General features: G+C 44.9%; 2 protein-coding genes across 3 annotated transcripts in view; one reads left to right on the forward strand and one right to left on the reverse strand.

The window, feature by feature from the left end:
- Window positions 1-3,090: 3,090 nt before the first annotated feature.
- On the forward strand, window positions 3,091-22,859 carry YWHAE (tyrosine 3-monooxygenase/tryptophan 5-monooxygenase activation protein epsilon). Its single transcript, XM_030962402.1, has 6 exons — window positions 3,091-3,299; window positions 12,503-12,702; window positions 17,326-17,432; window positions 17,793-17,999; window positions 18,548-18,684; window positions 21,944-22,859. Exons 1-6 carry the CDS (start codon window positions 3,236-3,238, stop codon window positions 21,994-21,996), a joined length of 768 nt encoding a protein of 255 aa, XP_030818262.1. The 5' UTR covers window positions 3,091-3,235; the 3' UTR covers window positions 21,997-22,859.
- A 358-nt stretch (window positions 22,860-23,217) lies between these two features.
- Window positions 23,218-24,774, reverse strand: part of MYO1C (myosin IC) — a 49,157-nt gene continuing 47,600 nt past the window's right edge. For both annotated transcript variants that reach the window (XM_030962401.1, XM_030962400.1), the window contains exon 32: window positions 23,218-24,647. In XM_030962401.1, coding sequence (XP_030818261.1) covers window positions 24,621-24,647 — 27 coding nt within the window. In that variant the 3' untranslated portion in view covers window positions 23,218-24,620. The remainder of the gene's footprint in view (window positions 24,648-24,774) is intronic.

Below are 24,774 nucleotides of genomic sequence, written 5' to 3' on the forward strand. Positions count from 1 at the left end.
AACTTATCAAACAATAAAATATGACTTTTTTTGAAAGAAGGTGACTTTCTGTAATTAAATGAGTCAAGGGGTTGGGGGAAATGTATATTCTCATCTCAAAAATAACTTGTGAGGAATGTTAAGATGAGATTTTGTAGCTCTTGCTCTCAATTCTACCTGCACAAGTGTGTCAGGGAATAGTCTGGGGATTGTTTGGATGGGAAGCTTGGGAAGATAAAAAGCTGTTTATATATTCTTAGTAATATCAGTGAAAACAAAGTTACACAAACGAATACCAGCAAGAATCTCCTGCAGGAGTCTACAAATTATTCAGAAGAGCTGTTTTTATGTGTGGTGGTGTGAGTGCACCAATTCAGTGAAAAGTCAGGGTGTGTAGGTGCTGTCCAAGGGCTGAAGGACACAAAATCAGGATCAGAATCCCAGGAGGAGCAATGTTTGTAACATCAATCTGCATTAAAGCTACTTTTGCCACACTGTTCCTTAAAACCTGCAAGGGGACAGTGGCCCTTAGGCCCCAGGGATAAGAATCTTGGTATGTCTCCACACAGTAAAGATTATTCTATCAGCTCCAGATGGAAAAAAAAAACTTAATTTTTCATAGGTAGATGCCCCCAGCTTTGCTCCAGTGCTCAGCCACTGCAAAGGTGCCTTTTAATGAGGTTAACTGAGAGAATTTCAGAGCTCCCTGCAGCCAAAAGGAAGAGGCTGTGCCTGCCCTTCCCCGGGGCCCTGCCAGCCGTCCCTTCCTGCTTCACCTTGCCTCTGTTTGCAGAGCTCCCTGAGCTGATGGAGCACAGGGCTCATGCAGAAAACTGCTTTTCCTTTTCCATTCCCTCTCCTCTCAGCTGTGGGGTTTGGCTGCAGCAGTGGTTGAATGAATTAATGTGAAAGTTCAGGGGGCAAAGGGCAAGCAAGGATTGCATCAGCAAATTGTGCTGCATTTCCTTGGATTAGGCTGTTTATTCCTCATGCTTTGCCAAATCCCTGACCAATTTCCAAATATCTGAATGCCATCTGTAATGAGTGCATTCAAAAGAATTTCAAGTATTTAGACAACATGCTATTATTTAGCAAGGGTACCAAGAATGCACCTCACTTCTGGCAATTAAATCTGCTTGAAGTGTCCTGATTTATTGGTATTATTGAACACCCTGCAACCTGAGTGCCTGCTGAACACGAGGATCACAGAAAAAATTCCTAAATTGATCCAAATCTAATTTATTGTGCACAGCTCCCCAAGTCTCTGCTGAAAAATAGACTTTTATGGTCAAGAGAGTGCAGAAGTGATTTGCAAGTCTTAAAAATTTACACAGAGATAGTGACTGTGCACTACTGGGACATTTTGAGTGCCTAACTTTGTATCACGTATTTACCATCAATTCAGAAGTAAAGGTTTACAATGATTCCCAATTTCAGCAAAATCAGCATTTTCTAATCTTACTTGAAATAAATAAAAAAAAGCAAATTTTTTTCTGGACCTGACACCTAATTTTCAGTGACCTTAGTCACTGATGTCTTTGTTTTTAAGAAATCCTGATTAGATTATCCTGATCTGTGAAAAAGAGGGCCTAAATATCCCTTGAAAACAGAGCATTGATTTTCTGAGCAAGTGATATAAAAATAATTCTGTCAAGCTTTTAGATTTATTTATAAGAAAAGCATAAGGTTATGTTGATCTTGCAGACCCTAAAACTCTTGTTCATCAACTGAAGAAAATAAGTCAGGCAACTAATAAAATATTGAAAAATGTGCTTTGAATGGTGTTCAAGGTGTGTGCCCTCAGTCATCCATCAGGAGCCCATTTCAGTGGGCACAATACAATAAATGGGGATACCTGACTTTGTGTCCAGGAGGTGCCAGGGCCAGCTCTGTCTCTGCTGTCAAAACTTGCCAAGGTCTCTGTGCACTTCTCCTGTCAGTGAGGTGATGGGAGAGCATCTGTAATCTGCACTTCCAGGGAGACACTGGGAAAAGAGACAAGAATTCATTCACAGCTGCCCTGAGCAAATCACAGAGCTGTGGAGTGGTTTGGGTTGGAAGGGACCTTAAATCTCATCTCATTCCAATTCCTCTGCCATGGGCAGAGACACCTTCCATGAGACCAGGTTGCTCCAAGCCCCATCCAGCCTGGCCTTGAACACTCCCAGGGCTGGGCATCTTTGAAGATCAGGTTCATGCCAGCCACGCATCATCCCTTTTAGTTTTCTAAAACCATTCTGATTTCAGAAATCGAGGCATTATCTCAGTTATCGCAGCTATTGAAGTGAATGCTCCTTTTGTTTTTTGAGGAACTCGTGAAACATTGAATTTTACTTTCTAGATTTTCTAGCCTCTTGAAACTGTGAAATTACCACGTGCTATGCACTGGAGGTGATTCTTAGAGCAAACACCCTGGAGAGGCTGCAGAAACCTGTATCTGACCGTCTGCCTTTCGGTCACAGATCCACCCTTCCATGTGGGGCACACGCGGTGATTTGTACCCAAATACCGAGAGAGGGTAACTCAAACAGCGCTGTCAGCGTCTGAGGGCAGCACAAACACGGAGAGATGGAGCCGCACTGAGGGAAACGCCACCTGCGGCCGGGCCCGCTGCCCCCCGCTCGCCCACAGCCAAGTCCCGGTCACGGCCCCTCCAGAGCCAGGCAGGGGATGGGGGAACCATCCCCGCCATTGCCGGGTTGCCTCATCCTTCATCCCGCGTTATTCCTCTTCCCGCCTCACCCCTCACACCGCTTCATCCTTCCCGCCTCACCCTCACACCGACAACAGCGCCTCATTCCGCTTTATTCCTCATCCCACCTCACCTCTCACACCGCTTCACCCACCCTGCCTCACCCTCACACTGCTTCATCCACCCTGCCTCACCCCTCATTCCGCCTCACCCCGTCTGATCCCGCTTTATCCCTCATCCCGCCTAACTCCTGATGCCGTTTCATCCCGCTTTATCCCTCATGCCGCCCCATTCCCTTTATTCCTCACCCCTCCTCACACCCCTCATGCCGCCTCACCCCTCACGCCGCCTCACCCCGCCCCCCGCTCGTTGCCAGGGAGCCGCCGTTGCCATGGGAGGCGGCGGGGCGCATGCGCGCACCCGCGGGAGTGCCCGGATGCAGCGGGAGGAGGCGCTGCCGCCATATTTGCCCGGAGAGCAGCGAGCTGGTAGCTGCAGAGCCCCCCGGACCCATCGGCTGCCATCCGCCCCGCGCAGTCCCCGCCGCCGCCCCGCCCGTAGGACATGGACGATCGGGAGGACCTCGTCTATCAGGCCAAGTTGGCTGAGCAGGCTGAGCGCTACGATGGTGAGCGCGCGGGCTCGGGCGGCCGTGCACGGCCGAGGGGAGAGGGAGGGAGGGAGGGAGCGGCCACAAAATGGCGGCTGGGCGGGGGAGGGGGGCAGGGGCGGAGGAGGGGGCGCACACAAAATGGCGACGGGGAGCGCCCTGAGGGGCCGCTGGAAGCGGGGATGGGGGGCCCGGGCGAGGGGGTGTCTCGGGCCGGGGCGGGGCCCGGGGCGGGGGGCGGTGGCGGCAGGAGCCGGGAATAAAATGGCGGCCGCGAAGGGCGAGTCCTGGAGGGGGGGGCAGGGGAGCCGCCCCCGCCTCGGTGGGCCCCACAAAGACACCCCGCTTCCCCTCACGGCGCCGCGAGGTCCGGCCGGCCCGGCCCCGCGCTCCCCCGGCCGGGCGGAGCGGGGCGAGGGCGGCTCGCCGCAGACAACGCCCATGCCGAGCGGTCGGAGGGGGGGCCCGGCCCTCGGCCCCTCACCGGCCGTGCTCGTGGGGGTCCCCGGGGACGGGGCTGCGCTTCTTTCTCTGCCTCTACCCCCGGCTGGAGATCCTGCTGCCCCTGGCAAAGCCAGAAAGAGCGAGTTCTCACCCTGCAGGGAGCGAGTACATGATTCACTGCCTAAAGAAAACGCATATGCTTTCATTATGTGGTAGAAATTATTACAGGTAGTTTCACTTTCCCAGCGTTTTCTTTTCATCCTTTTTCCCCTTTAAGTTTTTGTGCTATCCCTGATCATTCAGTATCCGTGATGATTTAATGTCTGGGGGAAAAGGGGTAGAGGGGAGGAACTGGCAACCCTGGGTGGTGTCTCTTGCCCCAAAAATGTCTGTCTTGCAACTGTTCCTTTTAAACATGGTTCCCCTGCATATAATAGAAAGGGCCTTTAATTTTCTCGACTCTTCTGAGGCTGTTACTTTGCCCTGAGAGCTGTGATTACTCATTTGAAGTGAAATAAATATATGTAAGTGGAATGTGTGAATGCAGTAACACCTCATTTAGAGAGGTAAGAAGACACTCCAGATATTTTCTGTTCCTAAATTTTTATAGACAACATGACCAAGTTCTCACCAAATGACACATTTTTACTGAGTTGTGCTTAAAAAACATCTGATGGCAAAAAACATCTGATGGCACCATTGCAGAAAATCTGAAAAATATACATTTTGGAGGAAAAAAAGAGAAACTAAAACAAAAAGAAGGCTTAAATAAAACTCCATTCATTTAGAGTTCTGATGGGAAAATAGTTTAGAATTCATAGCACCACTGAAGGAAAGCAGTAAGGCAGTGTCTGCAATAACTGAAGGACCTAGAGAAAGGAAATGCCCCGAAAAATCAGGTATTGAGATACCATAATTACCTTGGGCAGAGGAACACATCCATATTCCACAGAATGTGTGCAACTTCTGCTGAGGAGGGAAGGGTTCTCCACCTGTTAGGGATGAGTCAGTGCCACTGAAAGTGTTGGCTTTGGTTTGAGTGGAAACCCAACATCCTGGAGGAATCATCATCCTTGGGAGCTCTTGAGGCATGACTGTCTGGGGTTTTCTGAAGTCAGCAGTAAATCACTTTGTTAGAAGGTAATAGGACTCTACCCCATGGCACAGATCTGCAATGCAAACTTCCTGTCAACTGATAAAAATTGATTGGGAAGGATTATTGCCTTGGTGCAGCATTTCCCTGGGTGGACTTTTGGTTCTCCCAGTACCATGAATGTTTGCTAAACAAGCTGTCCAGAGCCAAATGTAGCAGACCTGTTGTGCTGTATTGCTTCTGAATGGGCATGAGACTTGTTAAAATTTAGGAGGGAGCACTGAACTTAAGGTTTATTAAATCAGTGCTCTGGGTTTTGCACTTCCAGAGGTTTTAGGAATCTGGTTGGATCAACATAATTTAAGATGCACCCTCTAATTCTGCCAGCTGCTCTAAATGCATCTTCACTTCCCTCGTGTCCATGGCCTTGAAGAAAATGTACTGTAGATACTGTTTTGTCATTTAATTCTCTGTTCCTGTTCAGCTGAAACAATTAAAAATGATTGGCATAATTTGTTCTTGTTAATGTGAAATAATGCAGTTCTGCCAAGATCATAGCTGAGACTGCTGAATAATTCTGTGAACAAAGTGATTTGAGAAGCAATATGAGGAAAGAGTAAGCTAATCCTAATTTTGCTCCTCAGTTTGATCTTTGAGGTGCACAATTATAGGACCACAGTTATTAATGGGCTCATATAAAATGGGGTGATGGTAAGTACTGGCTACAGATACACTGGAATACAAGTCCCTTGGGTAATTCAAATATGAGTTTGACAATTTTTTTTGTGTTTAACGTTAGAATAAGTGTAAACTTCTTTCCCATCTTTCTCCTGGAGACTGGAAGAATGGTGGGTTGCTATTTATGTATGGCTCATGGCATTTATAGCAGCACTTATGGTGGGCATCCAACTGTGGCTTCTTTGGTGTTACTTACCTGACCCACTTAGGGAATTTTTGAAGTCTTGGGAGCTGCATTTGTGAACGGTTGGGAATCTAGTCCTGTGTCTGTACTGTCCTCAGGATGGTGGCCCAGATTAAGAGGACAACTTTCTAGGTACTTTTGCAGTGTAAGTAGCACTTAAACCCTGATCTCCAGAGATATATTAAGAGATTTGGGTGTCTGACTATCTTCACAGATCTGCTTAGGCATGTTATGGCAAATCACAAAATGCCAGGAAGCTTACTGGCAGTACAGGAAGCTTGGTGAGAAATCTCACTCACTGCTATTCCTTATTGGTAGAATAATATAGAACTAAATGGACTCCTTTTTTGGAAAACAATTGGAGTAAATGATTTTGTGGGACTCTTTATGTCAAGAGGATGTAGAGGATTCCTGTAGACTGCTGCTGAATATTGAAACCAATTCCTCTTTGTGGAAGCTGGGAACATCTTTGTTTCAGGTGAGAAACATGCTATCGCTCAAGGCAGTCTGTGAGCAGATACTTCCACCAGCTGCTTTGTACTACAAGTCTTGAAATACATCGCTTGGGTGAGGTGAAATAGGTGGGGTTTCCCCCTCAAAACCAGAGAATAGGTCAAGGTACAGGTAAGGAAAGCCCAGCCCACCAGGACAGGTCTGCCTCCCAGCACAGCAGGCTAACAGCTGGCTCCTTTGTCTTTAGAAATGTGTCTTTATCACAGGCAGGAACGTGTGCAGCAGTGGGTTCAGTTCAAGATTTGAACCCTTTTTAGGAAGATCTGTCTCCTAGTAACAGGTCTTCAGCTTAGAGCTTGATGAGAAATCAATAAGTCACAAATTAGAATTCAAGTTGCATATTAATTTTGGTTTGTAGAGGACTGGTCTCTTTCAAGCAGATGTCAAGCACACTTCAGTGTTTTGGGTTCCTCTCCCATTAATGGTTACCACTTAGCCTATTAAAGCTCTTACTGCTGTAGTGATGTGGGGTGTGACTGCTGTCTCTTGAGGTAAAAGGCAGAAAAATCTCAGCATATCCCTAAGAATTGTAGGAATCCAAGAGTTAAAATATGGGCAAGACAGTGCTAAAGGAGTAAGACTGTACATTTCTTGAAGTGGGAGTTGTACATACTGGGAATAAATTGACTTGTGATTATGAGCAGTTGTGTGAGAGAGGGCCTTTGTCTGTAATGGCTTTCTTGAATTTCCTGAGGTACCAGGAGCAGACAAAGGAGACACAATTCTACAGTTGAATGGTGAGGTCCTCTGCAAGGAGCCCAGAAGCTGAACTGGTTTCCAGTATTAGAGGATTGCTCAGTAGCAGATCTCAGTAAAGGGAGAGATTTATGATCATGTCCAGGCTTAAGATGTTTGCTTTCAAACTGAAATGTTTGTTAGAAATACTGGGGAAATCCTCTTGATTTGGAAAAGTAAATGTCCACAGCTTGAACAGATTAGAGGAATGATTTAAAAACGTTCTTGTTGCAAGAAGGACTTGTGGTAGACCATACAATTGATCATGCAGAAAATCCCATTGTTGCTAGGATAACTTGGACCTAACCTGTGTTCATCCAAGTGTGTAAAGGTACAGGACTGTTTATTGCAGAGTCATGCTGCCAGGTTTGGAAGGGTTTTCACTGCACCAGCTGTTACAAACCTTACACAAGGGATAGCAATATAACCCTCTGCTCTGTCCACAAATCATCATCCAGCAGGTTGGATATTATTTGGTGGTTTTTTCCCTCCTCTGCCTGTTGGTTGTCTTAACTGGTAATTCACCTGTTAGGTTCTTTCATCCTCATTTGTGTAAAAGTTGCATATTGTGATAAGGAATGCTTCTCATTTGTGCAGGAATTCTGGTCTGACCCTTAGAACCAGTTCAGTTCTCTAAATAAAAGGCAGGATTAATTCTTTTCCCCTGTGAGTAGTTGTCTGAGCTGGTGACCTGAATGAGGCAGTTGAGAGGTCAGAGGGTGTTGAGCTGGCAGGAGGGAATCGATTGGGATGGGTTCAGCCATCTCTGAATGCTAAACACAGGATTCCCTAAGAGAACAGAAAAACCTCGTGCTGGCAGTGTCATGGTGTGTTCAGAGGAGTTCCTGATGGATGGGAAGAGGAGCTGAACTTGCACTTGGTTGAATTTGGAGCTCATCAGTGTAGTGAGTAGGGTGGTGCCCACTGATGCTAGGTGGAGTTTTGTAGCTGTGGGAAATGCAGTCTGTAGCATTAATCTGCACACTTCCATTCATCTCTTACTGAAGAAAACACACTGGCCCCTATTTCATCAGTTCTTCTCATGTTTGTTCCTAGGAGTTTGCTGCTGCTAAGTTAGTACTTCTTAATTGCTTCTGTTTCTGTGGCTCCCTCAGAAATGTCAGCCTGCTTCCAGCCCAGATCCCTTGTGATTCCACTGGTGGGCTTTCTCTGTTCTCAACACTTGAGTCTCATATTCATGCCTTGTTTCCTGTCTTTCAGCCAAGTGTTTATCCATGTGAGGACTTTCCTTCCTATTCCATGGCAGTTGAGTTCCTTAAAGAACCTTGGGTGAGGGACCTTGTCAAATGCCTTTGGGAAATCCAGGTAGACTATTCCAATTACGTCTCCTTGTCCACGTGGTTCACTTGTTCAAAGCATTCCAGTAGATTTGTGAGGCATAATGGAAGGCCGTGCTCTACAGGATAGTGATTATTCATACATCCACTTATTCCAGGGTTTTTTAAATGTAATTCCCATTGACTTGACCCCTAGTGAGTATTAGGTTCATGGTGTTGTAGGTCCCTTGAGTGTCTGCTGGTACCCTTCTCAAATGAACAGTGTAAAGCAGTTTGTGTTTGCAGCTATTAAAGCCCTGACTTGAGAGGTTACACACAACAGTTTAGGGTCAGACACTTCAAGTTCCTGTGACTTGTTCCTGATCATCTTTTGTTCATTGCAAGAATGAACAAGTACAAGGCTAACACTTGTAGTGAGTCTTTGATTACTGTTCATGGTGAGTGATCATCTGTGGTGCACACAAGGGAAGATTTGTTTTTTCTCCTGTGTCTTCCAGCTCCTCACAGCTCACAGGATGCTCACTTGCAGCTTTTTGTTCCTGAAATGCTGAAGTAGGTACTGGGCAGCAGCTTAGAGGCTTGAAGATCCTGATTTGCTTTATTGCCCTTAGATAAGGGCAGTGGAAAAGATAAACTTCCCCATGATGTTTTAGATTAGAGTAAGGCTTATTCTTTGTCTTTCACTTTATACCCTAATCCCAAGCCTTGCACCTTGCTGTTCCACAAACCTTTTGTAGGTGGCCACCTCCCAGCCCTTTGTGCTTTCTAGGCTTTGCCTGTGTCTCCCTCCTGGTGGCTGGAGGTGACTCAGCAGGGTTTGCAGTGGGGAGCCAGCATTTTAATCATAGCTGTAGAATACAGGAACCTAAAAATGACCTGGCCATCATGACAGTTTTGTAGTGTCTCAGGCAGTTGTTTGGAGTCTCAGCTTCCATAAGAATATACAGACCTGATTGGGCAGTGTCTGTGTGTTGTGGTGTTTCTTAACCAGCAGCAGGTGCCTGGGGAAGGATCTAAATCTAGGACGAGCATGTCATTCTCCAGAATATTCCCCTCTCCTTCCACAATTTACGTTTTTGGGATTTCCTGCTCTGAAGGGGGCATGATCTGACAGTAGCATAATAAGTGACAGCCACAATCACCTGAGAGGCTGGAACTTAACCACTTAAATACAGTCTTTGTCTCTCTGAATCTGCATAACACTACTTTTTCCATAATGCACTGTAAGCATCTCTGGATTTTGTATGCAGTGAGTTGTCATTCCTGCAGTAATCCTTGTTAATGAAATGTAATCTCAGACTTGTATTTTGTCTTGAATGGTCTCTGACTGAGCTTTCCACTTCCTTGTGGAAACTTCCAGATAGGTAAAACTGCACTTAAAATAAAAAATAATTTGCTCTGTTGCTGGTGTGGGTGACTTTATTTTTGTTTTCAGTTGGAGGAGATACAGATAGGTTTTCCCCTTGCTTTTGTACTGCCTGTGTTCCTAAGATTTTTCATCAGGCTTAAATTTTCAGGGCTGGATTATGGCTTTACCATGGAAGACCAAGGTATGTGCATAATATTTTGTCTTGTTGAAATATTAGCCCAGATTTTTGTATTTTTAAGTAAAATTGGGCTCTTTACTAAACTAGAAACCTTCCTATCCAACGGCTTTGTGGGTAGACTGATAAAGACTGATAAATGTTTTCTCTTCGGGTGGGACAGTTGTTTATGGGTGGGATTCTGATCTGTGGGTTGTGTGGTTACCTAGTGACAAAATTAAGATTTTGTGGAGGAGACCTTTCAGTTCCTGTTGTCAGTGTTGGGAGGTTGTACCCAGTGTGAGGGTGCTGAAGCTGAGGGTTTTGTGCTTCACAACAAATGGAGGAACCTGAGGTGCTCCCCCAGCAGCCTGTTCCCAGGGGCTGACACTTATCAGGGAGTCTATTTAACTTACTAACAACTCAGTCATAAAAATGTTGGGGTGATAAGGGCTGTTCACTGATAAGGAGTAGTTGTGAGCCTGTTTTCCTTTGGCTCCCTTGTTTCCGTGGTTGTGGCCCTGCAGGAGGGTGGGTAATGACCTCCTTTGCCACCAGACTGAAACACTGGCACAGGAGCTCCTTGTAGGGCAGGGGTTTGGCTTTGGCTTTGGACCAGCTATTGCTCAGCTAAATTGGGTTTAACCTCTGTTTCAAGAGCTTGTAGATCTTCAGACTGATAATAGATAGATAAAATCCTGCAGAAACCAAGCAATTGATTAAATTAGTAATGATGTGTTTGAATGTACACTGGAAACAGCTCCTCATTTACAGGGAACAGCAAGTCTTGTCTATAGTTTTTTATTTGAAATTTTCACACAAGGCAGATGTACTTCTAAGGAAGAGGTTGTGAAGGAAACCTGTAGAACAGTTGATAAACCATGCCCTTTTTGGCCCAGTGGTTGCAATTTCCTGATACAGGCCAGAAGATCTTGGGAGCTCTTGCTGTCCATGTTCTTCAACCTCCACACTTCTGGACTAATTATTCCATATATATCATTGTTATATGGGTTAAGTGTGAATAGATTTCTGTTGTCTTTATTAAGAGGCAGATTTTCTATGAAAGCATTGTGTACATCCAGGAGTATGACTGAACTACTGTGCATTTAATCCCAGTGGATAAAGCACAATTATAGAAACCCTTTAAAGAAAAGGCAGCATCTTCTCTAACCTCTGGGTTGCTTCTACTGCTTCTCTGAAGGCAGTAAATATTAGGCTTAAAAACAAGACCTGCATTTTTTGCTGGAGCTTGACAAAGAAGACTGCAAGTTCTTCTCCAGGTCATGAAGCCTGCCAGTCTCAATTCCTGATCGTCATTTTTGTCCACAAGAACTGTCAGGCATCTTAATCTTGAGCATAGCTCTGTTGTTTAATAAACTTCAAAATATGAGATGGCTTAATTAGCATAATTTTAAAAATTCACAGCTTTTCAGTACATTCTTTGTATGAATGGGATGGTGGGGTCATCCTTCAGGAAAGAAATCACAGTACTTGCTCTATTTAATAGCAAATTGTAACTATATGTAACTTAGCTGGCATCAATTACTTATGTTTATGTTAATATTACTATTAATTGTGTGAGCATGGAGTGTTCTAGGGTAGCTCTCAGATTCTTCTCATCATTTTGCAGTTGCAGGGTGGTGTTTTCAACAAATTTTATCAAATCCTTGGTGGATTTTTTTTTGTTACTTTCTGTGATTTGGAGAAGCAAAATCTGCTGATAAAAATAGAGCCACTATAAAATGTTGTCCTCCACATATGGAGACCTGTTGGAGACTGATAACACTGTTCTGCCAGGGAGCCTGCAGTCTCCATTGCTGCAGTAGCTTATGCCTGTTCAGGTTGTGATTTTGACATCTGAGGGGAAAAAAACCCGAAAGTTAAGCTTCATTTGTGTATTTAACACTGTTCTTCTAAAGTGTCTTGAGCAATCCCAGTGTGGTTAGGTAATGAAAGGGTTACAACCTTCCTTAGGTGGTTCAGTCTTTGCTTCCATTGGAGTGTAGGAAAGCTGCCTTTGGTTTTGGTATTGATTATTTTAACCTCAGGTTTAGAAATACTTTTCAACAGGCTTAAAATACAAATATATAGTAATTCATGTTTTGTGTGTTACTGTTCAGTGTAAATGGCTGCTTGGCATGGGTACAAATGGTTGCTGTGGGTGCACTCAGGGTGACTTCTTTGTTACCACTTAAAGCACCAAGTTTTTCTTTTGGAGGTTCATTTTCCTCGTAACAGTACTCATACATATCTGCATGTATTCAAATCTGGATTTTATATTTTCGTTAATTACCACATTACACTGTATTCCAGTTGAAAAATCAGTGGACCATCCTGTAATTCCTCAGATTTCTCCTGGTTGTGCCAAGAGCCAGATCACTTTTGCTCACCTTTTCTCAGTGTTTCTGCTTTCTTCAGAGCACTCTGGAGAACAAACACTCCTCTAGGATTGTGCTGATAACTGTTATTAATTTTGAAACCCTTGTAAAATACCAGATGAATATCAGATACTTCCTTTGTGTATGTGCTGACTGATTTGTTTGGAACACTCCAGGGTAAAAGTGAGGAGTAGCTGGATTAAAGGAGGAGGGAATCTAATTAATTTCCTAAGTTCTTATCAATGTACAGCTTGTACTGAATTATTTGAAAGATGCTTCAGGTGTGAGAATAATTGCCTGACCTTTTCCTCCTAGAAATGGTTGAATCAATGAAGAAGGTGGCTGGAATGGATGTGGAGTTGACAGTGGAAGAAAGAAACCTGCTTTCTGTTGCATATAAAAATGTGATTGGAGCCAGGAGAGCTTCCTGGAGAATAATCAGCAGCATTGAACAGAAAGAAGAAAACAAAGGTGGAGAAGACAAATTAAAAATGATTCGGGAATATCGGCAAATGGTAAGATGGAGTTGGTCTTACAGCAAAATGTCATTTAGTTCTGGTCCCCTTGCCATAAAGTGCCCTGCTGTTCCAGATTGCCTGTGCTGTGCTGACCTGGAGTAGGGTGGCAGCCTTGGAAGGCTGGAGCTTGTTCCTTATCTGGAGAATGAATCTCCTGGTGAAGGGGGGAGCTGTGGTGCTGCTGTGTAAACACTCAGGAGGGCTCAGGGGAGGGAGGGCTTTTCCCTCAGTGCATCAGCAGCTCTGCCAAGCATTTGAACTGCACTGGCACTTCCCTGATTACTCAGGTGGGAGGCTCCACCTGCTCAGGTCTCATTCCTTCCCCTCCAGCCTCACTGACCCCAAGCAACTTCTTTTTTTAATTAACCCTGTTGGAGGAGGTGTTTGGCTGTTAAACTTCCACTTCCTATAAAAGTTGCTTTGGATCAAGTGACACTTTCTTTGATTCTGGTTCTCTGTCCTAGAGAGTTCAAAACATTAACACTTGAAATGTCCATGGGGGGGGTTCTTCAGGCTCTTCCTGGCTCCTTCTGTCACTCCTGTTCCTGGGGATGTCCTGGTCATCCCAGCTGTGAAACTTGTGTGTGTAGCAACCTCCAGAGCCTTGCTGTTTTCTCTCTCTGAAGAGAGGGAAAAATTGATCCACATAACTTCATGCTGACTTAGTCAGTGTTTGCAGCTTTACCTAAAATGGAGAACTTGCAGCAAGCTCTGACTTCCATTGGTAAGGGCTAATCAAGCCTTCAGCTCTCAGTGAGCTGTTGTTCCCCCTGCCCTAAATGATGGTTTAGCACAGAGCAGGCAGCCTCCCATACTATTTAAATCCCACACATTTCTGCAGAGACTTCATCTCCATTATTTGAGGACAAGTGCTTCCACATGGTTCACATCTTCACTTCCAGAGAAACAGTGGAGTCTGTTCTATCACCTGGCACTGATTCATATACCAGCAATGGAAATGATCTTGGCTTGGAAATCTTCTCCCAGGAATGGCTCTGTCTCCTTTCTGTTGACTCACAGGGTTTCTGTTGCTCCATGGAATTGTTAAAGTTGAGAGTTTCTAATTTTATGCTGGCATGCTGATGGGATGAGACTCTGCCAGTTACATACAGTCCCAAATAACCTTTTCTTGATGGGTGTTTCCTAAAAGAACATAGAAAACAAGACAACAACTATCCAGTGATTAAATTTGTTTTACAATGTGTGTTTCCAGATTGTTTTGCACAGGATTTTGTGGGTGGTTATCATCTTCTGCCAAAGGTCCTTTGATGATGAAAAGACTTTTATCCTGGTTTTGAAAGGACTCTGGAAATAGCCTTTATTCTGCTTCTCTTTTTGTAAAGGATGTGTGCCATTCTGGGTGGACTGGGGTGCAAGAAGTACAATTTTCTAGTGCTTGAGGTGTCTGAAGAGATGGAGAGGCCACATGAAGTCAGTGTCATGCCAGCAGGGTGTTGAGCTGTGAAATCCTCAGAGGGAGCAGCTTTCAGAGCTGCACAGGAGGAGCAGTGCCCTGAACTCTCACTGGTTCCACACTGGAGGAAGGGTAGCTGTGTCTGCCCAGCTCCACAGGGACTTCTAGAAGAGGTTCCTGAGCATCATCTGTAGCTGCAAGCCAGATCCTGTTAGTGGCTGCTGGGAGACTTAATATGGGTTGGCATCTGCTGTGAGTGTGTGAAGGGTTTGGCAGGGTGGCCTGGGAGCAGGCAGGAACATGGCACAGGTTTGGATGCTGCTGCTCGCTGTCACTGCTCAGCAGTAGCACTCCTGCCCTGGTGTGCTCAGTGCTTCCCTGAAGAAACAGCTTCCAGCAGAATTGTGCTCGCTGTGATTCCCTTGTCAACAAATTCTGCCTATTGTAGCATTTTCCAGAGTAAGTTCATTGCTGGGAAAACCTTTTCAGACTTGAGAGGCTCTGAAGAAGGGAAAAAAGCCCCAACCAACCAAACCTTCCCCCCCAAACCATGTTTGGGGGCCAACAAGGCCAGGTTTAAAGCACCGGGGAGTTGGAGAGAACCAGAATCTCTAAAAGACATTTCTCATCTACGAGAAGCTGCTGTGACCTTGCTCAGCTGTAGAGTGCTGCTCCAGTAGGAATTGAAAGTTTCTGTAGTGGTTTCTGTGAAAGTAATTCTGTGTTGGGTTGGGTGTATGTCAGTATTTACTGTAATTCAGCTCATGGCTCACGTTGAGGTTTTTGAGGTGGTGGCCAGTGTGACCTGGGGCAGAGCTCCAGGGATGGTGGTGCTGGGAGGGCAGGGCTGGGCTGGGTTTGTCTCAGGTGTACACTGGGCAGTAGTGAGAGATGAAGGACACCAGACTGTGCCTCTTCCCAAGCCACTTCAGCTGAATGGAGCCAAACACATCCATAGCCATGAGGGAAAATGCCACTTAGGTGCTTCCTTTGTAGACAGGCTGCTCTCCTGGCTCCTGTGGCCGTTTGGATCCACAAAAGCCCCTGAATTTCTCATCTGGCTGCATTTCTGATGAGAGCACACTGAGGCTTGTGCTCTTCATCCTGGAGAGGCTGCAGTGGGGTGTGGCTGCACACAGTGCAGTTCCTCCCTTGCAGTTAAACCAGATCCATTCCCACCCCATAGCACAGGTATTGACCTTCCCCTTCCTGCTCTGGGGATGTGGCACATGGAATGTGTGTTTCCAGTGCTCTGACTTCCAGCCTGGGCTGTATTTGGGACAGCTGCCAGGCTCTCCTCCATCCCCCCTTCTTAGAGACTGCTCACTGAGCCACTCTGTCTGGAACTGATCCTTTTTGTACAAGAGCTTTTAGTTTTGTTGTGGGTTTTTTTGTTTATTTGTTTTACTCTTAATCACCTTGATTTAATATAAATCTTTTTAAACTAAGCTTGCTCAGGACATTTCCATTGCCCTGGACAGCAGCTGATCTCTGTTAACTGTGACTGATCCTTTAAGCAAACCTGGAAAAGGTCTGTCTGAGATGAAATAGAGTTTGTACATGTATGGTTATTTAACTAAAGAGGATTAGAAACTGATTTAATTCTTTGCAGTTTTGCTGAAGATCTCTCTGCAAAAGAAGTCATTGAAAAAGAGGATCAAGAGGAAAGAAGTTTGCAGGAACTGACTGCTGGCCAAAGGTTTTATAGCTTTTGTAGCCCAAGAATATATGAAGTAGATTCTTCTCAAGTGACCATCTTTCAGCAGCTTTCTTAAGCATTTATCACATAATTAAGTACAGCATCTTATTCTTTCTGTGAATGTCAGGGCATTCTGACATTTGTCCATGAAATTTGCTGACAGTTAATTTACCTAAAGGAACTTTTGCAAATCTGTTACTTTGTACAAGTCAGTATGTGTGTGCATGTGCCAGTTTATTATTTATTTTGGAGCTGTAATTTGAACACCTTTTGGGTATAACTGCTGTGGTTACAAACCCAGATAGTTTGGGAGCTGTGTGGTGATAAAAGGATTACAAGGCAAGGAAAATGCTTAAAGGAAGAAGGAAAGCAAATGCTTGGGTGGGAAGATAGGAAGGGGTGATGGACTGAGTGGGGCTGCTCCTGTGATCCAAGACTTGCAGTTCCTGGTAGTTTCTTTGATGCATTTGCTTGAAATCTCTCCTTTATATGAAATCAGCTTGAGCCAGAGTTCTCTTCAGCTGTAGCTGTGAAAGTTCCTGTGAAATCATGAAAAAGCAGCAGTGGGTGTGTGACTGTGCATCAAACCAGCCCCTCCTGCTGGGCTGACCTGGGGGCTCAGAGCCCATCTGGTTTGGGCAGTGTGGGTGTCACAGGAGGGGTTTCAGCTTTCCTGGGTGTGCAACTCTCTGTGGTAAACGCTGACCTCACAGACCTTGCTTTATGTTCGGAACTGGAAAAAATGAAGGTTCATGTGACTGTTTTCAGTTCAGACTATTCAAATCCAGTATCTGTTTTTAAATAAGGCTTTATATACTGTATTTTTGGCCACAGATTTCACTGTCAGTGTTGATAATTTCTGCTTTTTCACTGAGTTGCTGCGCTTTGTGTTTTTCACCTGCTTCTGGAGCTTGTTTTCATCTTGTACCTGACCTTTGTTTGTGTGGGACATCTTGATTGTGTTCTGATACTCCATGATTTTTGTCTTAAGGCTCTATTTTTAGAGCTTTGCCTCCAAGGACTCACTAGAACCTGTTGTGAAGGTGCCATTTAACTCTGGGGTATAATGGAGTTGAGCTGATTCAGGTTAATTACCTTCAAATTGTCCCCTTTGCAGTTACCACTTTTAGGGCAGCCTTCTGGGATCAAAAATGGAAGGAATTGAGTTGTGCAAGCCTTGCAGTAAGGAATTACACCCTGAGACAAACTTAATGCAATGGTCTGGCAAGATGTCTTCCAAGGAATTTACATTCCACTGTTCAGTTCCCCATTTCATCATCCATCAGTCCCTGCCTCTTGTGTGTGCCAGCTGAATGTGCAAAACTGTTTTGCTTAATGCACCTGTGGAGCAGCTGCATTTTATTTATTTTTCTTCTGTCTTAACCCTCTCTGGAATTTCATGATGTTACCTGTTTGATATTTGGGTACTTTTGAAAGCTTTTAGGCTGAAGTGCTCACCCTGCCCCCTCTTCTAATTTTTTGTTATATTTTTATTTTTCTTTACTAGGTTGAGACTGAACTGAAGTTAATCTGTTGTGACATTCTGGATGTACTGGACAAACACCTCATTCCAGCAGCTAACACTGGCGAGTCCAAGGTTTTCTATTACAAAATGTAAGTACCTTTTTTTTAGAGGACAGACCTGAAATAGAGACAGAAATCTTAAAATACACTGTTGTGCAGCTCTCAGATGTAAGAAACAACAGTTTTAATTGAGTTGCTGCTGTAGGAATCACATCCCTGCTTGGGTTTTTTTATTTTACATCAGCTGAACATTTATAAAGAGAAGAAAAGGTGTGTCCTGTAAATTATGATTTAAAATTCCTTCAGCTCCTGGTGCAGTGTTGTGCAGACAGTAACTGAGCAGCAGAGTGCTTGGTGTGTGAATATCTGAACACACTTTAATTTCAGCTGTTAATTTAATGGCTGGTGGGCAAACAAGGATTACTGACTTCCTACTGTTTCTGTCCTCAGGAAGGGGGACTACCATAGGTATCTGGCTGAGTTTGCCACAGGAAATGACAGGAAGGAGGCTGCAGAGAACAGCTTGGTGGCTTACAAAGCTGCTAGTGACATTGCAATGACAGAACTCCCACCAACACATCCCATCCGCTTAGGACTTGCGCTCAACTTCTCTGTATTCTACTATGAAATTCTTAATTCTCCTGATCGTGCCTGCAGGTAGGTGCTGGCTGGCAGAGTGGGAATATGGGAATGCTGGGTGAATACCAGACAAGGCAGGAGTAACTGCTTTTCCTGCTTTCTTCCTGCTGATGTTTGCTTGGTTGATGTCAATTTGCTGGGAAGATTTTCAGCATCATTGTTTTCTTTGGAGTCCAGAGCTACCTGTTTGTGTGGGAGTAATGGTGCATGAGAGGCAGAACAGTGATAACCTTGAATTGATCAGCGGATGGCAGTTCAGAGCTTGCCAGGTTAACTCTGTGCATGCCCTCAAACTGCCCAAGGTGTGAGGTGATGTAATGTGTCTTGCACAGGCTGGAAGGGGTGGTGGCACTGATTTCTGTGACCTGTGAGCATGTACAGAGGGACAGTGATTGAAGTAAATGCCGTTTCGCTAAGTTTTTAGCAGCCCTTAATCAAGATGTAGAAATGCTTAATAAAACCAATATTGAGTAAAAAGTTTCTTAAAGCACAGAGTGACTGGTGTTAAGTTGTGCTTCTGTATTGTGTTCAGCAATATTTGTTAAATCTGTGTTGTGTCATTGCAGGTTGGCAAAAGCAGCTTTCGATGATGCTATTGCAGAACTGGATACACTGAGTGAAGAAAGCTATAAGGACTCTACACTTATCATGCAGTTGTTACGTGATAACCTGACACTATGGACTTCAGACATGCAGGGTGATGGTAAGTGACTGCTGCTGGAAAAGTTCCTCCTGACACAGGAACACAGTGTGGAAATGGAGAGCCTGTGATGGTTTACTTCTGTCTCTCCTAATAATGACCCTCCTGTCCTGCCTTAACACTGATCATGTGACAGGGGTGACACTGGGGTCTTTTGAGCTCTCACTTGAAGGAAGGAGGTGTGGAATTAGCAACACTTGGTTGTTTGTCCCTCCTCACATGACTGTGAAAGCAGTGACTTCATTTATTTCATCTTTTCTTTCTTTCATGCTCATCTCTGGCTGTCATTCCAAGCAGATGTGAACCTCCAGTGCAGGAGGAAGCACTGCAAATGCTTTAGTTCCCCTTTATTCCAGGTCACTCCACATTCTCATTGCCAGAGCAATGCCAGATGTGTTCCCTGGCAGTACCAGAGGGTGGGACATGGATTGCTTCTGTTCACTAGCAAAGGATAGCACACATTTTTGAAGTGGTTTTGGCTCACTGAATGGACTTTTCCAACACTTGAACGTGCACATTCAATACTTAGTACAAATCTACTCATTTGAGGGTTCCTCTCTTGGAGAGACAAGAGCCCTTTTCAAGGGCTGACTTCTTTACTTTTAACTTGGAGGGGAAGAAATAAGTCCTGTTAAGGTTATTTTGGGTACCTACAAATGCCCAGAGCTTAGAAACAGCACTGCTGAACTTCACATAAATATGTGGGTGCCTTAAATTTTTGGTAAGCTGTTCTTGCAGCCACACAGCATTCCTGGGGATACTTCACTGGTGGTGTGTCCGTTTGAAAGCAAATGCAGAATCTTTTAACTTTTTCCCCATTTCCTATTTCTGTGTAGGGTGATGGGTTTGTTTTGAAGTGTTGTTACTCCATAGCTTCTCACTCTGCTCTTTGGGCTGCTGAGAGTGGGAATGCTGTAAATGTTTGGGGTCTTGGCTCCTGGTTTACTCCACATCCCAGTGTTTAAGGCTCTTGCACATCCCTTTTCAAGGATTATCTCTGGTGCAGGATGGACCCTGGATGGATCTGTAGACTTTTCTCTAAAACATTGCAGGTGTTGAATGCCTTCCTTGCCATGGGTAGGCGTTGGAGAGGAGAAATGTATTTCAAATCCCCTCAATTTAGATACAACCTTTACTTTTTTTATCGGAGTCAACTACCCTGGTAGTCTGTGGGAGCCATTTTAGTGGAGTAACAAGGTTGGATCAGTGTGGGACAGTACCAATATCTTCCAAACAGTGTCTTCCAAAAGTTCTGATTTGCCCATAGCTGATGTCTCTCATGGATATTGTAGAAGTTCCACAGGATTATTTACAGGCTCTTTAGATTTTGATAAAGGAAATAGAGATCTAAATTTCTTGTTCCACAGCATGGAAAATAGATATTTTTGTTCTTCCTAAAGTAGTTCAGGTTGTCCTGGTTACTGGTGCCAGAAAGATAATGATGACAGAATTGAAAATACTGTAGGACTGCTTAAAATCTTGGTGGAATTCTTCAGATCCAGAGAAGTGATTATGTAGAATGTTCAGACACAGGTGCAAAGTTGTTTCCTCATACTTTGCTGATACTCTGAGTGCATTTCCAGAGTTCCATATTCCCAAATGAGCAGAGCCTTTGAACAATAAATCAATAGTGGCACAATCAGCAGTTTCCAGGGGATGGGAGAGGCTTGGCAAGAGCTTGTTCTTTGGCATTAAGCTTTTCCCTGTTTCCATTTCAGCCAGGTAGGGATGTAAAGCCAGGCTTGACCCAGCTGCTGCTCTCCCATCCCAATCCCTGTAGCATTCCCATGGCCCAGATGAGTGTTGAGTTTATTTCCACACTTGTAATGTCATCTCCATATGATTCCTGTTCTCCCCTTCTTTCCTGCTGTATAGATTCCTAAAGGAAAGTCCAACTGTTCATTTCCTAAAAACTCTACTTTGTAAGTCTCTTGTTGTGGCTCACTGGAGTTTTCAGTGTCAGTTTTCCTGTCACTAACAGTGCCTGCCTCTGTCACCTGCTGCTGACAAATGCTTGTGTCCCTGCTGCCACTCCTGTGGCACCTGTCCCCTGCCCAGGGGTGATGTGCTTGACTAGGATCCAGAGTAACTCACACGTTTGGGAACTGAGCTGCAAACCTGGATGGATAGAAGAATATTTGGGCATGGGAAGTACTCACAGTGGCCTGGTAGAGGAGTATTTGCTCAAGTGTCTTGGTTAGAGCATGCTCAGATCTTCTAGTCTGGGTTAAAGCCTCTGTTTTCCTCTCTCAAATAGAATTCTATCTATAAACTTTATTGTTGTTGAATGTCCTGTGTTCCTAGGCCCCTCTTCCAAAATCTACTTCCCATTGTACCTGGTGGTAATCCTGGATCTGGACATGCTCTGAGCAAACATTCTGGTTATCTGTCTGCTGGAAGTTTCCAGTCTCATTTGATTGGGTTTTATTGCAATTTAAATTTTTAATTACTAATTTCTGTTTATTGCCCTTAAGAGAGTCCCATCTTATGTGGGTACAGATGGTTATAAGCATTTTTTCAGCCTTCCTTATCAATTAAGTGACTTGTGCATGTGTGATGGCACCAGCTGAGGTACCTGGAACTTGCCCAGTTGCAGCAGAATTTTGGTCAAGCCCTGCAGAAGGTGTTGGATGGAGCTCCCTGGGGCAGCTGGAGTGTAACCAAACTGCAGGAGTCTCATGGACAGCCCCACTTCACTGCATGGCATAGCCTGCTGGAACAGAGACATTAATTTCCACAAGATGTTTTTTTTAATAACCTTAAACCCAGGGTTTCTGTCAGGTTGGACTCACAGTAGGGTGGTTTTCATACCTTTGGTAACTCCTGCCATCAGTGTAACTGTATAAAATTCTCTGAAGTGCTTTGCTGTTGAGGCTTGAGTGGACTTGGGCAGGAAAAGAGATGAGGGTTTGGGGAAGGGATTTCCAGATCCAGGGCTGTTGATCCACAGCTGTTGCCGTGGTTTCTGCCTGGGCTGTGCAGCCCTTGCTCAGCAGGACTGCTCACCTGAGTGGTGTCAGGTTTCAGGGCTGGGTTTGTTTGTCCTCACATGTTTTAATGGCCTGGCTGCAGTTGTGTGTGAGGGTGAGGTGATTCCAAGGCTTGGTTTCCATGGGAATGCTTCACTCTGGAGCTGGCAGTGTGGAGTGGGAGAGTGAGCGTGTATTGCATGAAAATATTAATCTCTAGGTGCTTGTTAAGCTGTTCTGCAGCTCTCAGTTTGAAATGGTAACATTTTCCTTCCTTCTTGCCACTTCCACAGGTGAAGAACAGAATAAAGAAGCGTTGCAGGATGTGGAAGATGAAAACCAGTGAGACACAAAGGCCAACGAGAGAACCCATCTCTGACCACCCTCCCCCTTCCCCACAAAAACCCTCAGTGTCACTCTGAGAACCACCAAATCTGACTTTTACATTGGGTCTCAGAATTTAGGTTCCTGCCCTGTTGGGTTTCTTTATTTTTATTTTTTTTTACACAGTTTAAAAGTTCTTAAAGGCAAGAGTGAATTTCTGTGGATTTTACTGGTGCCAGCTTTTAGGTTCTTTAAGACACTAACAGGACTGCGTAAAGGCTCTTTCAGCATTACTGTATTGTCTCTGCCAGCTGTGGTGACATTGCCATCAGACCTGGATGTGACACCTGAAGGCCCTGTAGGGAGAGATTGGTCCTGGCCAGGTAGTGCTCGTGTGGTGGCATCTTTCTTTTTTTTATAACTGTTTAAACTGAATTTTATACCAATGTTTCAACTTAATTGGGTGTTTAGCTTGAAGTTGCGAGGTTGCATTTGGGACATTTATTGTAGTGGTTTTACTGTATAAAAACAAAAAGTTTCCAAACTGCTGAAACGTTGCTGAAAATCATGGTGCTGGTAACAGTTCAACAATCCGTGGCTGCTCATTCTTGCCTGTTCTTTACTTTCCCTCCAAGCAGGTTAGCATTGAAGGTGGCATTGATAAGCCTGCATGCGTGTTCAATATTTTTTCTTTTCTCCCTCCCCTCTCCCCATCTCCCTTCGCTCGCTCAACCTCTTTTGTTCAGTATGTGTAACTTGAAGCTAATTTGTACTACTGGATATCTGACTGGAGCCACAGATACAGAATCTGTATTGTTCTTACTGAAACACAGCATGGAATTAACATTAAACTTAAATAAAACAAACCTAAATTAAAAATGCCAACCATCACTATGAATTTCTTTAAGAAGAATAACTTTCCTTTGTTGCTTGTACTAGGAACAGTTGGAGGGGGAGAGAGCAGCAGGAACAGCCTTGTTCTTCAGACAGGAGCTAAGGAAGATGTGGTGTGAGCGTGAGTTGTGCTGCTGGGAGCAGCCCTTTTATCCAGTCTTCCCCTGTATAAATCCCTGGGAAATGGTTGGTGCATTCCTCTCACCTGCTGTTCCAGTTCTGTAGATGGAGAGAAGGGGCACAGGTTATCTGCTCTGCTGGGAATAACCTGCTCCTTGGAGTGGACACAGAGCTGGGGTCAGCCTCCCCCCAAACCATGTAAGGAAACAGCACCAAAGACAAGGGGGGGTTGGTTTTTTGTAAAAATTTATTCAGCGTAGTCTGGCAGAGGTTATACACCAACATCTGCAGCGTGCCCTGCACACACTGAGCACAGCTGGGGATGGCCTGCAGTGTATCCACATTCCAGCCAGGAGCAGGGCTGGACAATGGCATCAGGAACCAGAGCAGGAGAGGGAGCTGAGGCTGTGAGAGAGGCAGCAGTGGGTCAGAGGCACTCAGGGCTGGCTGTGGCTGCAGCAGCATGGAGGGGAAGGGTGTCTAAGGCAAGTAGGGCAGGATGCACAGGCTGGGCTATGGAGCTGTGCTGTGGATGCAGCAGGAATTCCCCATGCAGCCCTGCACCCTGCAGCTGTTTGGATTGAAGGAAGGTGCTGAGGAGGAGCCTGTGCTGCAGCCAGCACCCAACCCCTGTGTCCCTGGAGCTGTGGGGCAGCAGCAGTGCCCAGCCCTCCCTGGTAAGGCAGCACTGAGGCACTGGTATAAATACTGTGGGAATCAGACTTCCAGTTATGGAACAAGAGGAAAAGCCATTTTTCCTGAAGGTGCTGCTCTGAGCCTGCGGAGCTGTGTGGGAAGGGGCAGGGGGGACTCCAGACAGGGAAAGAAGGGTAGTGGGGGAAGCTCATCTTCATCCCATGGCCAGCCCAGAGCAGTGGTAACCTCTGCAGTTTGTATTACATTGTGTTTGTGTGGATATGAAAAATTCCTATGGTATAAAAATAGAGAGCAAGAAATGGGACAGCTGACTTCAAAAAAAGATAAAAGACTCTGGCTCCTGATCAGTGAAGTTACATCATGGGTTTTTAAGGTTATACCTTGTAACCATAAACTAAAACCAACAAAAATTCCAAATCTAAAACATAAAATTTCCACATCAACTCCATCTCTCGTAGTGCATCTCGTCCTTGGCTATAAAGTATTTACAGGTTTTACTCATTTACACAATATGGCTTCACTATATTTGTAACACAAAGCATTAAAACATCTCCGAGCAAAATTCTTCATAAAACATTCTGAATACAAAGTTTGGCATTTCAGTGATTTGGCTGAGAAAGCAGCAGAGTTACTTGTTTTCCGATTGTGCTTTTTTTTGGTGATGACAAGCACAAATTTTGGTCATTTCCATCAGGGCTCTAAACTCTTCCTCCAAGCCCAGCTGAAGGTCCCGAGCTTCTGGTTGCAGGGATGCTGTGCTGGACCCACCTTCATTCGGGGAAGGAAGAGAGGAGAAGGCCTTTGTCTGGGACTTTGAGAGTAAGACAAGAGAGCAAGGATGTATTTTGTGGTTGTTCTGAAAGTGCAGGTCTTTGGTAGTAACAGAAAGAGCAAAGCGAGGAGGGAGGGGTTTGCTGGGAGCAATGTTCAGCCAATTCCTGTGGAGGGGAAGGTCCTGGAACAGGGAATTGTTCATCATCGGGAGTTCAACCGAGGAGCCACCTGCAGGAGAAGGACAGGTTTGAAAGTGTGTTCAGAATGCTGCAAAAGTTTTAATTCCTGAACATGCTGAGGGTGCTGTGAGGGGCAGTTCTCTGGTCCTAATGGGAGCTCTCAGCTCTGCTAGAAA

The sequence above is a fragment of the Camarhynchus parvulus genome, chromosome 19, assembly GCF_901933205.1.
Source record: "Camarhynchus parvulus chromosome 19, STF_HiC, whole genome shotgun sequence".
Taxonomy (NCBI): domain Eukaryota; kingdom Metazoa; phylum Chordata; class Aves; order Passeriformes; family Thraupidae; genus Camarhynchus; species Camarhynchus parvulus.